The sequence below is a fragment of the Calonectris borealis genome, chromosome 9 (assembly GCF_964195595.1).
Source record: "Calonectris borealis chromosome 9, bCalBor7.hap1.2, whole genome shotgun sequence".
Classification (NCBI taxonomy): domain Eukaryota; kingdom Metazoa; phylum Chordata; class Aves; order Procellariiformes; family Procellariidae; genus Calonectris; species Calonectris borealis.
The window spans coordinates 27,512,761-27,530,389 of record NC_134320.1 but is presented as its reverse complement, the minus strand read 5'-3'; the positions used below and the strand labels follow the sequence as shown (position 1 = coordinate 27,530,389).

The 17,629-nt window shown below is 34.6% G+C and overlaps 1 protein-coding gene across 5 annotated transcripts in view; it reads right to left on the bottom strand.

The window, feature by feature from the left end:
- The window catches only part of IFT80 (intraflagellar transport 80), a 58,126-nt gene that overhangs the window by 15,375 nt on the left and 25,122 nt on the right, over positions 1–17,629 (bottom strand). For all 5 annotated transcript variants that reach the window (XM_075157463.1, XM_075157460.1, XM_075157461.1 and 2 more), the window contains 5 exons: positions 17,424–17,561; positions 6,354–6,533; positions 3,810–3,928; positions 2,851–2,925; positions 1,112–1,275 (listed from right to left, as the gene is read on the bottom strand). In XM_075157463.1, the coding sequence (XP_075013564.1) occupies positions 1,112–1,275; positions 2,851–2,925; positions 3,810–3,928; positions 6,354–6,533; positions 17,424–17,561 (676 nt within the window). The remainder of the gene's footprint in view (positions 1–1,111; positions 1,276–2,850; positions 2,926–3,809; positions 3,929–6,353; positions 6,534–17,423; positions 17,562–17,629) is intronic.

The following is a 17,629-nucleotide window of genomic DNA, read 5'->3' as shown; positions in this document are numbered from 1 at the left end:
TTTGTACTTCACACTGAAAGGTTTTTTTTCTATGGCAAAAAGAAGATAAATGTGAATCTTCTTTACTGCAAGACAAAGAATTCTAAAATTCTGAAACTGTTTAAATCATTAAATCTAGGATAACAGATAGAGTTATAGATAATAGATTGAGTTAGTGTCAGTTAGAACGATGGGCAGGAAGTTTTCACTGTTTCACTGTGCAGTAACAGCACCTCCTTTGCACAGTTGTTCCCACTGGTAATCCCCTTAATGGCCATATCGCAGGAGAAATACAGCTATAGATAGCACTGCAGCCCTGTATTGTAATATTTGTATGGCCTATAAATGGCAGTTATGAAGTCAGAAGTCACAGTGCCATGGGTTTTCCAGTAATGGAAGTGTCTGTCTCCAGTAGACACTGAAATTTTAAATTGTTGCACAGGCAAACTACACTTTTGCAAAGGAAAAAAGCTGACTGACAAAAAGATATTCCTGTACCACTCATTAATGCAAAAATTTACCTGAAGCTCATTTGGCCATGTCGTGTTTTATAATTACAGTGCTTTTGATGCCAAAAAACAAAATTTAAGAGCATAAAGATCTTCAAGAACACAACACTGAGACAGAACATCACAGCCTCATAACTATGGTAATATCAGCTACATATAAAACTTACATACTGTAAAGATACAAACCCCAAAAAAACTAAACCAAAGAACATCTGAGAACTAAAATTAATCACAGCTAATGTACTGGTAGCTTTTAAGAGCAGCAGTCAAGCAGAAAAAGTTGCTGAGGGACTTCTTTAGAAAATCACATGTCAGAGAGTGAAAACCTACCGTTCAAGTATTTACTGTAAATATTCCATGGTTCTCTAACACATTACACACAACTGGAAGTTCAGGGACATATATCATTCTCTTTAAGTTTTTTAATCAAAGTTAAGCAAGACCCGTAATTTAAATTCATTTTTATAATAAATATTATCTTTAACGTATATCATAGATAAATTGTTCATGCTTTATACTTTCTTTTTTACCATAACTGTGCTAAGTAAAGTTAAATGCGAAGATGTTGAAAACTTCATAATGAATTATTAGCAAACATGGAACTGTTAGAATGGAGAACTTACCCTTTTCATCAGCTTTGTCTTTTATTGCTAGAGTATCATTACTCAGAGATACCGTCTGGGCATTTAAAATGTCTGTTCTCATTCCTGGAAATTTTGGAGAGGAAATTAATCTTCCTTCATATGAATATAAATAAAGTCCTCCACCATCTACAAGAAGAAAATGCCTAAAAAAAAAAGCCCAACAAAAATGTAAATCACTAAAAAATACAGAAAAGCATGATGACAGTTTCAACAATTTTAAGGTAATTGTCTAATATCCTGCAATTGTTTTCAGTTAAACTACATCATTTCTAAGCCTTACATTTCAAAGTTGATATTCTGAAAAATCTGTATGGGAGATTTCAATTTTAATGTGAATGTTATCTTTTTCCATGAGAAATATTTATTATCTGGAATCACTATGATTTTATCTGTTATAGATATTATAACATTTAAATCTTATAACTCCTGATGACAAAGCATACAGCTGCAGACAGTATCCCCACACATCACCCTATGAGACAACGTTTTGTGTATATATGTAAGAAACAGCTTTAATGTTTACAGCTAGCTTTGAAATAGTATTACCTGTATTATCTCCTTCAGTATGACTAGATTATAATGTAAAGCAAATAGAAGACATTTTTAATGAACTGATCACTATCTACTACGATGTAGGGCTTCAGTGAAAAATAACTTATTGGCAGGAAAACTTTGCAAAATTTTGTAAAGAATATAAATAGTTCTACGTAACAATAACTGTTTGATAAGTACAGTATCTATAGTTTATAGACACAAAACACATTCATAAACAAAAAGCCAGTTGCTAGACCCCCAGCTATTGTAAATGTTACCAATCACTGGCACCAAATAAACCACTGTCTGTTTGCACATTATCTATCGAGGTAGACTGGTTTTACCAAAACCTTAGGTTCAGTTCTGTGGCGTCGTGATCACCTACACTGCCAAAGAATGTGTGTCATGTTTTCAAAATTTACTTTTAATTGGCAGCACAAAACTTCAAGTCTAGAACCTGATTTTCAAAATCCTGTCCGCTTGCTTACCCATTCTCTACTGTAGTATCTTTGTAGACTAGAACATAAATGTTTAACCTGGGGCACTCAAAAATGCAGTGAGCATTGTGCTGCACTATGCTGAAATGGTTGTCTGATAATATTTGCGCAAGAGAATTAAGACTACAATCAAAACTCAAGGTTTTTTACTTCTGTTCCTATTCTTAGTCCTTTGAAAGACTCTCTTTCTACAACAGCATAAGTAAAGATCTCTTTGACAAATGATTTTCAGGAAATACAGATTAAAACTTTTTTAAACTGAGAACAAAATAGTAATTTCTTGCAAATATAAATACAAATATGTAAGAAAAATGCAACTATATCTTTTTATTTGGCATACCTGGCAATGCTTCTAATAAAAATTGGAGATCAAAGATAATTTATATAAAATATATTCCAGTTCAAAAAAGGAATACAAAACGTCAAAAAACACAGTGTTAGTGTAATGTCAGAAGATCTACTTTCTTCCATAAGTAAGAGTATAAACATACATACGTAATATATGAAAAGATTCATTACCACCATCACACATCTATGGCAAATATACCAGCCAAGCCTTCACATGCTGCTTACCAATACTGTATACTTTTTGTCTATTTCTATTATTTCAATATGTGCTTATGTTATATAAAGTTTTAGGAAATGCACGTTCACACCTAATAGTGAGCATTACAAGTAGTAAGCTACCTTTCTGCTTGTAGAATCAAACTAACTGTTCCTTCCTTCAGGTCAAAGATCAGTGGTGTATTCCAGTTCTTTGTACTGCAAAGAAGAAATTAATCCTTCGTTAGAACCGCTGATATTCACATATCATTGCAAATACAAAGTTGAATTCACTAAGTAAAGCACACACATTTTAATTATCTAACATTCCTAAAAAGGGAGGTTTTAAAAAGGAAAACGGCATTTAGGAAGCCAAGTAACACTGATAACCATGCAGTGTGATTCAATAATACTTCTGCCTTCATTTTTGCATCCCTCACACTAGCAGCAGCTGACCTAGGAGTCTGAGTAAACAGCAAAATCATATTTATATAAAACAAACATATTTTAAAAATATTTCTGAATTGTGGTTCAACTCTTTTACAGTGATCCGGCGGCAGGATAGAGTCCCTCTCTTCTGTGCCCTATTACAGGCTGCATTATTGTTCATCATTAGTCATCTCACTGAACAGATAGTGCCTTTAGGAGTAAATTTTAAATTTCAGCATGTGAAACAGAATATCATGTTCTTAAAACATGATGCAGGATTGAATCATTCCTATTTTATTCCAAAATAACGGCATGCCAGAAGCAGTATCCAAAAAAAAAAAAAGGAGTCCCTAGATGGAGGCACAAATGCACTTGCATCCAGCCACCGTTCCTGCTGCCTCTATATGAAAAGAAAGCCTGCCAAATTTTTGTAGCAAAATGAACAGGCAGTCATGGCACCAGCAAGAAGCTGAAAGAAAGGATGACAGGGGGAGGGCAACTATACTCCAATACATTTTGCTGTAGGTGATGCTAGGTTCCATAGAATATTTCAATTAGTTTAAAAAAAAAAAAAAATTAACTACTTCAAATAAAGTACTTAAAATAAAGTTTCTCCTACTGTCTTACAATTGTTAGATAAACTTGAGAAAGCTTAATGAATTTTTATTACTTACGAAAAAACGTAACACTGAAGAGAAGTTGAAACAACCAAATGCCCATAGTTCAAAGAGGCCTTAATAACCCTGTCACGGAATTCCAACAAATCTACTGCATCATTAATAACATTGTGCACCTAATCAAAAGAAAATTTTGGTTGAATAAAACAACTGAAATGGAAATTAACTAGTGAAATATCATATTCTTTCTTATTATAAGAACATGCTGATACTATTATGCCATTAGCAGAAGATATCTATGTGGGAACAGACACCTTCACAGCACTCGTGAAAACTTAAACTCAAAGGTTCTATAAAGTCCGAATAAACGATGAATAATTACTGAAGACCCGCATTTTGTTCCCCAGAAGAAAGGAGTGATTAATGTGTAGTTGGAATACATAAGGTATAAGCGCAATATTATACATGAGATTGAGAAAATCATCTGAGATCAAGGATGTCTGAAAGTTCCCATTTTAAGACTCAATGTTCAGTTGCTGATTATTTAAACATTTGAAATATAATACTTCAGTGATCCCATCGTGATCCCATCAAAACAATTCAGCAACATCCAAGATTTGTATAAAGATACATTGTACAGATATTGAATAGCTCTAGCATATATTTTAATGCTACCACACTCTGACGTAAAGGAAATTTAGGAGATGGCCTTGGTGAGCAGGCTGTGCCTTTGTCATTTCTGTGAAAATTTGCTCAAATGACAATGTTTCAAGAAAATCACAGTTTGCCTGTAATCAACACAGATTTTTGAGTGCAAAGATTTTAGGCAGCTAAAATCTACGGAGATATCTTATGACAGGGAGTTTTTTGTTTGTTTGTGTGTTTGGGGATTTTTTGCTGTTGTTTTGTGTTTTTTTTTTTTTTTTTTAAGATGTCACCATTCTGAGGGTGGTAACTTCTTTTTGATTTTCTCCATTATGCAACCAATTGTAAAACAAGGACTGAACTCAATTATTACGAAAGCCTAGAAACCATTTCCAAAGACATATTAATTGCTATGTCCACCACAGTGATATGTCCACAATTAACTTTGCTATTGTAGCACTCAGAAAAAAAGAATGCATCTAGAACGTTTTCTGTAGGCAATATTTTCCTACATAAATATATAGGAATAAAATAAAATCACTATAAAATAATAAAGTAAAAAATTAGTCCTGAATCAGGGCTAGCTATACTTCCTCAGTTGTTTGCATATTCAAATACCCTGGAGATTATTCACAGAGCCCATCTGTTACGAGTCGATGTCTGGGAATGAAAAAAGAAATATGAATTTTTACCTGCTAATTTGTCTTCTGTGTTCCCAGACACTGACTCATGTTATCCCACCCACCGGATCAAATTGTAATACAGCATTTCTGTTGTTAAAACTTTTCCCAATTACACAAAGAATCAAGACCAAAAAACATTTAAGGGCCTAATTAGTAATTTCGGAACTTGCTTCTTTATTGAAAATATTGGCCCAGTGTCCAATACCAAATGTGTAATTTGGAAAATTTGTAAGAATGGAAATCTTATATTATCCCAGTGTTCAGAGAGTGAATGTTGTGAGTCAGTGTCTGGGAACACAGAGGACAAATTAGAAGGTAAAAATTCATATTTTTGTATTAATTCCCAGATATTTGGTAACCTAAATGTGGATTCAGGCCAAGATTTTTCAAAAGAAGGATCCTAAACTTAAGCTCCAGAAACCACATGTAGGGGCCTGTTTCATTTCCAGCAGTGCTGAGACTTGGCAGCTCCCACTCTCCCACTAAGGTCAATGCCTATTGCTCAGTACTCAGCTGGAAGCACCATGCAGGTACCTGATATATGTTATATGATATATGACAAATTTCTGTAGCTTTGGAAGATCTGAATCTAGGCTGTAATACAATACATGGTGCAGAAAAGCACATTACAACTCTTTACAGTTATAGTCAGCAACCAAATTTATCTGGAAATGCCTTAAGACAGCAACATTCATCATAGCTTCATTAACAACAGGGATACAGTAAGTCTTACTAAAGCATTAGCGATTACAAAGTGCATCAGTGCCTCTAACAGCTCATGAATGCAGATAAGGTAAAGAAAGCTCCTCTATATTATCCACACTTAATTACGCAGCTTCATCTTTGCTGAGAGTCATTGTAATACTATTTAATATGATGCTTTGGTTTTGGCCAAGGAATTTGCATTGTTTTCTGCATAAACATTTTCATTCCACTTGAAATTACCTCTCTCATAAGTGGCCTCCCACAGCTAATTTCACATGCTCTTCAAATGAGCTTCACATTTTTCTGGAGGATAAAGTACTCCTGAGTTATGTAATTCTGGTCCATCTGGTGGCATGGTTTGGTTTACATGGATCTGATCTTCTGTACAACTGATAATTATTTACACCATTTGCTAACTCTGGCCATTTTATTACCTTAAACATTTTCAGTCATATATACACAAAAAAAAAAAAGAATAATGTCGAGGATTAAAAAGTCCCATTTTGTATTAAAAAAAGCCTTAGAAAGCTAGTAATCAGAATACACAGCTCTGAACTGTGAAGATTACCTCCATGGTTCTCCTCTTAATTAACGTTATTTCAAAGTTCTTCCACTCCCAGCGTTGCTCCACGACATGGGCAAAAATGACATGTCCATTTCCACATGCTCCAGCGAGTTGAGTGCCATCAATAGACCAAGCAATATTAAATACGCTGCCAGTGTTTGGCTTCTCTAAAGCATAAGACCACTTGCAGAAAAAGAGAATAGAATTCTTAATTGTTTTTTTTTACCTTTTGGAAATGATTTATTGTAATAAACAGATTTGCACGGTTATAGTTTTTTAAGAAACATCAATGAACTAACTTTTTATTACAGCTTGAATAAACAAACCAAAGAGATTAGATGTCCTAAAACAGATTATTGAAAAACACAAAGAAAAACCATCAGGTATGGCAGAATTGAAAAATGTCACAGTGCCTGAAGTAGATTAGGTAAAAGCTATCTAGTCACAATACATTTAAAGTGTACTTAATCATTCATAAATCTAGACAAACACTACATAAAAATTAAGTGAATGTACTTAGAAACAATTATACTGGTTACATGGGTGCAACGGGTTATGGTCTTAAGTGTGATGCATTCAGTTTATGCTGCAGTGACAGCAGCTCCTGAATATAGAAATAGCAAGGCCTGGGCAAAATCAGTTAGTATAAACACGGCACTCCTATCCCAGGATACAGAGAATTGCAAAGCTCTTGTGTTGCTTCTCTCCGTGCTTCCAACATAAGGGACATCGGTGGATTAAGAAAAGCTCTGAGAGCAATGTCTGTATACTGTATACTGTATACTCCTAAGGCAAGAAAGCAGCTAGATACCTTCCCTGCCTTTTTCTCTAGTCTAACTGTTGTTACTGTACAGGGAAGGATGTATTAAAAATTTCCAGTTGCTACGCTTGCAATAACAACAAAAAATTGAAACATTACTGCAACCAAAGCAGTGGCATCTGGCCTAGCTTTGGAGAGAACCAGAAACAATAGCTCTGTGTGTTGCGTTTGTTTTAGACTAATTAAGAGGTGCTCACAGAGGAGTATCACAGTTTAATGTCATGGGGGCACAATAACTGTAACTATAGTCAACTAACTATATTTCAGATCTTATTATCAAAATAAGTAGTGTGTCTGCTTTCCTATGGAGCTAGAAATTCAAATGGTAGGCAAAATGGCATCATTGTACATTTTCTTGCTAACTGGATTTTGCAAGGTGGAAAGGCTACTTGGACCTAAAGAATGCATTTCTGTGGTATTGCAGCTAACATTTTCCTTCTTTTTCTACTACTGGTTTACATCATCTACGTCTATTAAAATATAGTTATCAGTTTGGTTTGTTGGTTTTTAAATGGAGGCCCAAAATTATTGGGCTGGCAGGAAGCTGTGAAAGCAGCAGTGAGTGGAAGCTCGCAGCGCAGTGCGTATCAGGGGCCAGGAGACACGCTGCTCTGCCCAAGCAGCTAGCCAGCCTCAGGCAAACGATTCTGAGATTATACAGCAGTTCGTGAACTGTGGGCTGGCTGCTAAAAGATGCTTTTAATAAAAAAATAAAGGAGCTTTGTACTCTCTAGCAACAGGCTGTAAGCTGTGTTTAACATTTTAATTCCTTGCCTGCCTCTGCACAGGGCACAGTAACCCCCATCCTGCGCGTGTGGCACCATGGAATCGCCTGTTCCAGTGCAACGGGGATGCACAGGCAGAGCATGCGCTTTAACGAAACAGCACACGATTTCTTATCCTTTGACACCCCCCCATATTTTCATTCTCTGTTTTCATCCTCTCTGCTAGCATTGCAAAAAATAAAATTTTAAATTCCCCTAGCACAAAGAACAAGGAAGAGGTATTAAAACTACCATTTGCTTTTTTCCTTATGATCCGTAGCATGAATGTAGTTAGGAGAGAAGCTTACATTTAGTACTAAACCTAATTTTGTTCCTTTTCAGTATTTAAATTTCCTCCAATGAAAAACTTTATTCTTAAATTCCCCCAGCCTTATGTACGAGGCTCCTCTAAAGTTTAGAGGGATCCTTATTGATACATTACTGTAAAAAACTAGAAGAATTTTCAGACCAAGACACTTGTTTTCTGTCTCCTGCATCTCAGAAATACAGTTCATACAAATCACCCCAAATCTCCAAACAAGTGTTTCCCTGAAAGTGGATGACAATAAACGAAATAACCTTTTTATGGACTTTCAGGAAGACATTAAACCAGGTTTTAAAATGAGAAGCAAATCTCAACTATAGCCTCTTCAGGACTGTGTAATAGAGTATTTTAAAAAACATTTAGCAATTGAAGAACTACCTGAATATTCAAATACATTTGAAATCTTAAGAATCAAATCAGTAAGAAAACACATGTGATTGAAGTTAAATGTAGACAGTGGATTCTCATGACTTTTGGATACATGATATTATACCAAAGGGGAAGAAAATACTCACCTAATGTTTCTAACACATTTCATATTCTGATTTCTTTTGCAGTACACATAAAACCCAAGAAATACTAAGTCCTTCACACAAAGTCTTCACATGATTTATACGAAATGAAATCACAAAAATTACAGTAAAATAAAGGTGTCAGACTTAAACATTCAATAGCAAGGAAACACAATGGGATGAAATTCAACCTCCCAGTTGTGCTAATGATTTGTAGAATACTATGTAAGATGACCTACTGAGTTAAGGCTCTTTTACTGCCTACGCGCATAAGGGTGAGCGAAAGACAATGTCAGCACTGACTGAATTTCCAATTTCAAGCACTCAATTTCAAGGCTTCGGCTTCCATGCCTCTTGGCTCACAGACACGCCATTCACTGCCTATATGATCTGCAGTTGGGGAGGGTAATTGCAATTTTTGGAGAAAAGTCCATAACCTACTCCTCTGTCTCAACGGGATGAATTCTGTGTGAAACACTCTACAGTAATTAAGAGCACAATATTTAACTATGTCTGACATCCTTATATGGCAAATGAGTAAGCATTTGGGGCTGTAGGACAAATGAGTGTAACAAGCACACTCAGAGAACGCTCTAAATGTCCTACATGTGAGACACATTTTTCACAGCTGGCCAGATGTGACCTATCTGAGAACAGTTTGAAGAAGTACTATTTCAAAACTGAATATTGGGATCCTCCCACACAGACAAGGCTATTTCTAAGGTCATTTCCCTTAGATCAAGAATCTACCCATCAGTCAGAATGAATAATAAAGGGGCATCAAGCCATCAACTAAGAACCAGTTCAAGGAGCTTGAAGAATGTGGCTTTGGTGCTACTTTTTTATGCACAGCAGATACACTTGCACCTCTGAGAGGATACATTTCCAAAACTACTCTTTTTTTTTTGAACCAGAAATCTTTTTTTTTTAGGTAGTTGAAATACTCAGTAAAATATTTCCAGATTACAACCTAATTTTAAAAAAAAAATATACAAAGCAATTACAAAGTTTTATTTTCCAGTTATTTTTGAAAGCTCTCAGTATAATTCAGACCACTCCAATGATTCATGCTCCCTGCAGATGTCTGGTACATTTATCATGTACACAAAATGTTATAATAAAAATCATTTAGCTCTCCATTTGTAAGATAGGAACAATTTTAAAAACCGAAATAGCTGTTATGAATTTCCTAGATACACTGAGTTAAAAAAAAAAAAGGGTATGAATATGACTCTATGAATGACTGTATGAACATTGTTCTAACATTAGCTGCAATATTATACTTTGGTATTACTGTTTGGCTTGTACTTTTCCTGTGTCATAATTAATTTTTCATTTAATTCAACGGACTCTCTCAAGAACAAAAACAGTAGTTATAAAAGTTTCATTATATTAAATAAATACATAAAAGCAATAACTTAAGCTTCCCTTTTCTGACTGCACAATGTGAAAAAGATGAAGTACTATAGTCATTGAATACTGCCTGACTTCCATAAATGGAAACTGAGTAGGCTCTTGAGATGTCGGTGAAATTATTTCAATGAGCAGATTCAGAGAACCCTGTATCCCAGGAACAAGGAGAGTCTTTCACATGTATAATATTGATGCTCCAAGACTCAATATGAAGGATCTAGTTAGTTATTATTTCTGGACAGAATGCAATAAATTAAGAATGGTTATCCACATAATACCACAGCATAAATGTTTTGAAAAAACATAGTGAAGAAAGGCTATTTTCTTAAAATTTTAAATTATAAGAGTAATACTGATGTCAGCTGTGCAAAGGACACCTGGTTGTTCCTGGCTGGTCTCTGTTTCAGCTCTGTTTACCTGTGTGTAGAGTTTTGAACAGGGAATGCTGACGTAAGTTGAACTAAAGCTGATACTGCTGAACCTCCCCATGGTGTTAGAATCCGCACAACATACCTAATCTACACAGCATACCTAATCCACTGACTTTAATAATAGTCTTTGCCCATTATTTTGCCTTTTTTTATGAAAAGAAAATGTGCAATCTCCCCCACAATCCATTCCAGGAATCAAGAGTGCAGAATGGACTAACAGCAAATGTCCCAATTGATATAAACCAAGACGAGTATGCTAGAACCAGCCTCCAATCCAAGTCTGACACTTAAAGAAACTTTCAGGTCCTAATAACTGAGGATTTCTATTTATTATTTCTTTTTAAGTGAAGGCTAAGTTTTCCTTGTGCCCCATAGGGCATTTCACATTAGTGCAGAGGTAGCTAACATCTGAAAATACATTATAGTCTGAATGTCCATTAAAAGCTGGCAATCAGCTCTCACTACTTCTGAGTGATGCACCTACACTTTAGTGCAAACTGCCCAGAAGTTTCTCATCAGAAAATGACTATTAATTTTCTGATGTAATGGAAGACAAATTGGGTCTTACAAGATTATAAAAATCAATTATCTGAAGCAAATCCGTATTTAGGTGCATTAGAAACACCTGAATATGCACACACATATGGAACTATGGGAAATATATATGTGTGTGTGTATATATGTATCTATATATGCCCCCCTTAGATATTTTACTCAGTATAAAATATAACAATATTTTACAATCTAAGACGACTTATTAGGCTTTCAATTCCTACCACACAGGAATCCATAAAAGATTCTACAAACCAGAGACAACATGTGTAACTGGAGGTAAGCAAATCCAGAGCTACATGTGAATATAGGGCAATTTACCTGAAGAGGAGAAACTATCCTTGACATGACTATTGAAGTACAGAACTAAAGGATTCCTGTTGCCTTCTTAAACATTTGTTGGACTTGACCCCACTAATTAATGTGAATTATCAAGAACTAAGCCATGACCTCCAGGTGAGGTATTAAGCTGCGTATTAGAAGAACAAAGCCAAGCAGACGATATCTAAAATTCTCCTGAAATCAAGCACATTCTCATGATTATTAGACCCAAGAACTAAAAATAGGATGACAAACTGTTCCATATAAATTCTTAACCTTAGAAAATGAAACATTGATGTAGTTCTTTAAATAGATTATTACTTCCATAGATGATTCACACGTTTTCATTTTCTTCCAGAAGTTACATTAGACGATTCTGATAAATTAAAATATGCCAACTTGGAAAGAATTGGCCAATAACATAACTCCATGGGAAACCTATCTGTAATATTTTTTCTTTTATTGAGATGCAAAGAATTCAGGATCATGACTGTTAATAAAGGTAGATGAAATAGAGACAGCGCAGGAAAAAAACTTTATTTTTGTTACACTGCCAAATGCATACCTCTGTGAAACAAGACTAAAACTAAACGTAATGGGATCAAAGCTCATTGTAACTCTAGAGAAAACAGATTTGCTTGGGTTTTCATAGCGCTCTAGTTTAGGACAATTCAGCACTATCAGAATAATATGAAAACATATGCACTGTATACATTTACTTTCAAAATCTTGCTCTCTCTTTTATATTTGTCTAATATCTAATGTTAATTTAAAGGATAAATTATGTTAATTTTACAATAGTCACACAATTTACTGTCCTGAATGAAAATCGTGGCTTTAATGCTAAACACTTAAATTATTTTCAAAGCTTCACTGTAGATAGTTAAATTATTTTCGAAACTTCTCTTTTTCGACAATTTAAAAAATAAGGAAATAAGGAAAAAAGGACAAACACTGTTAACTATTTAACATATGACCAACCCTGGACATCAAATTAATGTAAGCAGCTTTCACTAAGTTCAAGTCTATATCTTTTTGAGAAAAAGCTGAATAGAAACATGTTATCACAGAGGTCAGTATTTTTTAGCCACAGCACCATACTCACACTTGTTTTAAATCGGGTGGCGGGTGACGAGTAGTTGTTACACTTGCAAAATGTTTTCCTTTATTTTCTACAGATATTAGGCAATACTCCCTAAATTTTATTAGGTTTTCCAAATGTTTTTTATAGAATTTCTAGCAAAATTAGACATTCCATGGAGCAAGCTATGGAATATAAAAAGCCACGTATAACAGAATCAGTCAAATATGCAAACCACCATTCTAGTAAAGCGGCCACAATGCATTCTGTAATAAAAAAGAGTTTGCAGAATGTACATAATCATTTAAAAACATGAACTTACAGATTTATGCAGAGAATTGCTTTCATTACAAAGCACTTGCTAAGCATAGTGATGAAATCAAGATAGAAGTAAATCAAAGGGCAAGATTTAGCAGTCAAACAAACATTGATTTATTTATGAAAACAGATTATAGATAAACATCACCAGAAAAAATGTTTAACAAGAAGAGCACAATTAATTTGGAAAATAACAACAACCAAAAATCAAATCAAACTGATCAATCCCCATTAAGGGTAAGGAAATCATTAATGGAAGAAAATCTAAAAGGCCTCCCCAAAACAAATGCATAAATACGTTCAGCATTATTAAAACATAAATTTTATGTCCATCTTTGCTAGCTTTTGCTGGCAATTCTAAAAGGATTAATTTGACCACCAAGCTTCACTTTAAAGTTTTTTATCAATTATCCTTCTACACTCTCCAAGGCACTGGGAAAGCAACCTGTCTTTGGAGCAGATGGGTACGGTCCATTTTCTAAGATACTTATGAGCGAGTGGAGTGGGGAGGGAGGAAATCAGTGAATTTTAGTCATTCTTACCATCTCTTACTGTGTAAATATTTTGACCTGATCAGTAATGTCAAGGGAAGCATGCAGAACCACAGGAAATAGCTTACATAAATGAACTTTTTAAGCACTGCCCTCCATCCAAGTGATTAGATTCTGAAAAGCTGTGAACAACAGGAAGGCTAAAGTCTATCTATCAATACATCCAGCTTTACATTTCAATATATATACTTCAAAATTAGTCTTAGCACTCTCTGCAGGATTAATGATCATGGACACTAAAGCAGACAACAAATGTCAACATTAAATATATTTTGTTTGGTATTCTGTAGGATAGCCATAATAATTTCTTTTAGATACATAATGCTATCAGAGCAAAAGTGTTTTTTAAATGAAGAAATAAAACTTCTAAAAGTTACTATTATACTCGTAGTCTTCTTTTTTAATATGAAGCTGCTAGAAAAAAGTATCCAGGTAGAAAGAGAAGAATAGTAGAAAAGAACATACACTAACAGAATTTAATTTAATTATGTCCCCAAACTGAACACATACGCTAGAGAAGAGTTAATGATATATATATATCGCCTGATGGCTCCCTGAGGAGTAATTTGCCAATACAGCTCCATTACATCAGACATAATAAAAATGTCTATGTTCACCAGTAAAAGCCAGGTCTGGTTCTCTTCAAACTCCATCACTCTGGCAGTATGTGAATCATTCTTCCTTTTCCCTCAATACTAGCAAAGCTAGCTCTTTAGTAACTATTTACATTTAATGTCAGGAAAGAAACTTTCATGAAAAATCATGACTTTTGAAGATAATAAATTATCATTGCTAGCTGCTAAACAGACAAAAGCATCTGGCACTAGCTACTGTACATGTCTGTTTCTTTAGGAGTGGAGTAATAAACCAGGTAAAGAAACCCTTAATTTTATGAAAAAATAAACCTATCTGCATTAAAATTTCAAACAAAGTCCACAAGCCTGTTCAATATTAAATGCTGATTAAAAAATTACTGGTTTTCAGCTAGCAGGAGTTGGAACCATAGTAAATTATATTACATAATAACTAGGCAAGAAAAACAGTAAGGCCCTGGGGATCAGAAACAAAAGCTGTATGCATACATGACAGCAGAAAAAGAAATCTAGTATTTTTCTTCCTTTTCCGCTGCACCAGTCTTTGCCACATTTAAGCATAAATCTATATAGAGTGCAAAATGCAATTTAGATTGTTGGCCTCACCCCCACAAAAGTATATTTATTTCAGTTTACCACTTGCTGATATAGCTCAGTGATCCCAGTACTCAGAAAGGAGATGGAAAGTGGTTGTGGAAGAAGAGGGCATGGTTTAAAGTGCTGTTTCGAGAAGAAAATACTAATGGTTAGTCTGATTGTTTAAATCAATATATGTTACATAATGTAGTCTAACACAGATGTAATTATACTAATATAAATTGCTTTATACAAATATGCCTTGTTTGCCTTCATCAAGTGAAATATGGTATCTGTATATAAACACTTCTACAACAGCATATTTATATGGAGAGACAGAAAGGCAACAGTCAGGTTAGATTACTGCTTTAATTACATTGTAAGTGAAGTTAAGTGGCATATTAAACGGATAAAAATCTTCCTATCCACCTTGACTAGAAACAAAAGCTTTGAGGCAATCCTAAAGGACCCTTCTAAGGGAATCAGCAAGTATATCAGCAGACACCGACAGTCTGTGTATCAGTGTATCAGCAAGCGTATCAGTGCACCGACCTGGTAAAGATAATGACAAACTCCCACCCTCAATACCTAACATTAACCCAACCAGAAGAATGCCAGGGAGAGGGAAAGATGTCCCCACTGGTGACGTAGCCACCTAACAACCACCTGCGTGTCCCATCGCTAACAGCTGAGGCATGAGCGCACAATCGTTATGACTGTATGCATAGAGACAATTTATCCATTTGCTTCTGCAAAGAGAAATAGTATCCAATTCTGAACAAAACAGAGGCAGATAAATCTAACAATAAGATATATCTTCTTTTAAAAGAATCATTTCAATGATGAAAAACATTAAATGATGGAAATTGCAATCTGCTCTCCAGCCTTATACCAAAGAGACCGGAAATATCTTCTTTACTTCGTTATCTTTTATACCTACTTCAAAATCTTTTTTACCTATGTAAGTGGTACCCCAATCTTTTGCACAAGTTCGTACCTCAGGCTCCAACGCTACTCACTACTTTACTCTTCTGAACTTTCTAGTGTGTTTGTAACACACAGGTAATAAAAATCTCCTTAAAAATGTACTTATCAAAATAAAACAACTTTTTTCAAAATTTTTAATTCTTTCTGAAAGAAAATTGCATGTGAGTACTTTTGTTTTCCTTCAAGATAATTATAATCAAATTTTACTTATACAGATTAAGTAGCACTAGGATTTTTTCAAAGCAAGTAACAGGAAAAGGCACAGAAAATAGAAGCAATCCCTACTTTAAATTTAATGCCTAGCTTACACTTCTGTCAGCGAAGATCACTGAAACCAGAATCAGTACAGAAAGCAAAAAACGAAGACTCAGAGATCTTATCCTGCATGCCTCTTCTCATATAATTTTTAAAGGCTCTTCTTCACGAATGTAAAAATACCCGAAACACATAGTCCAAGTTCATGGTAAGGAGAACCATGCTCTACTGAAGATGCCCAAAAACACCACAGCAAACACTGTTTTCCCAGTCTGAGCAAAAGAACAACAAACGCAACAAGAAAAGAGGTACAGAATGGGACAATGAAAGTCCCAAACCAGCAAGGTTCGATGAAACACGAGTCTGGACAAAAAGTTGCAGAACCACAGGAGATCCACAGAGACAATCAGGTCAATCTGTGCTCTGGGCTAACTTACTTAGAATACCAATGAAGGCAGATGAAACTGCATTTAATTAATTTTAATTGGAAACCAAGTTGAAAAAAAACCTAGGTCATCAACAACAAACTGGCAGTAAAGCTTCAAGTTAGGGGGAAAAAAAAAAAAAAGGAGGAAAAAAGGGAAAAAAAGAGAAAAAAGGGGGAGAAAAGGGGGGGAAGGGGATAAAGGGAAAGAGGGAAAGAGGGAAAGAGGGAAAGAGGGAAAGAGGGAAAGAAAAAAGAAAAGAAAAAAGAAAAAAGAAAAAAGAAAAAAGAAAAAAGAAAAAAGAAAAAAGAAAAAAGAAAAAAGAAAAAAGAAAAAAGAAAAAAGAAAAAAGAAAAAAGAAAAAAGAAAAAAGAAAAAAGAAAAAAGAAAAAAGAAAAAAGAAAAAAGAAAAAAGAAAAAAAAGAAAAAAAAAGAAAAAAGAAAGAAAAGAAAGAAAAGAAAGAAGAGAAACAAAAGTATCTCCTTTAGGAGCCTTTTTCCTCTCACAACAGTTAAGAAGTAATAAAGATGCTCAGATGAGAGGATTAAAGTACGTCTTTAGCTTGAAAAACTGTGCCCTGTCTAGCCATCAGAAGTAGAAGCACGAATGTTCTCTTAGCTCCTCCTTTACTAATGCTTTTCTATCATTTCCAATGCCTGACAATTGCATTTTGTGATCTCACGAGATGTGCTTGTCAACTCCTAGTATTTTTTAAGAAAAAAAGCTAAATAATAAAAGCACAGGACATTGTTCTTCTACCTCCTTTTTTAAGATAGGTTATTGTTACACACTCCTTGCTTTTTATGGTTAATAACTGCATTTTATTATTGCCTTACAAGAGATGCTTGTAAACTCTTTGTGTTTTTAAGGAAAAAAGCTAAAAAATACACAGAAAAATTTAATGTCCTGAAAGGCAAAAGGTTATAAAAAAATTTTATCCAACTCAAAACATATTTAGAAGCGCAGCTAAGCAGATCACGGCGGCAATATCTTAATCAGATGCACCCAGTAGTAAGGTGCTGGAAATCATGTCTGGTTTTTGCTAATAAAAATACGCACCTGTACATGTATATCCTCAGGAATATTTACTGTCTTATCAATAAATTTGTACAATTCCACATCTGCTATTTCTCAGAGTTGTTACTTACCCCAGTTTTATCACATAGACGCAAAGTATGAAAAGACCCCACAGCAAATAATTCTCCATCCACAGTCCAGGCAACAGATGTTATAGGATATTCATGGGGCTGTGAGCTGTACAGTAGACGTCCATAACTGTCCCAAACCTTTCAAAAAAATTAAATATATATCAATATGAACATAGTTTGGGCGTACCTTTACTTATTCTAGAGCT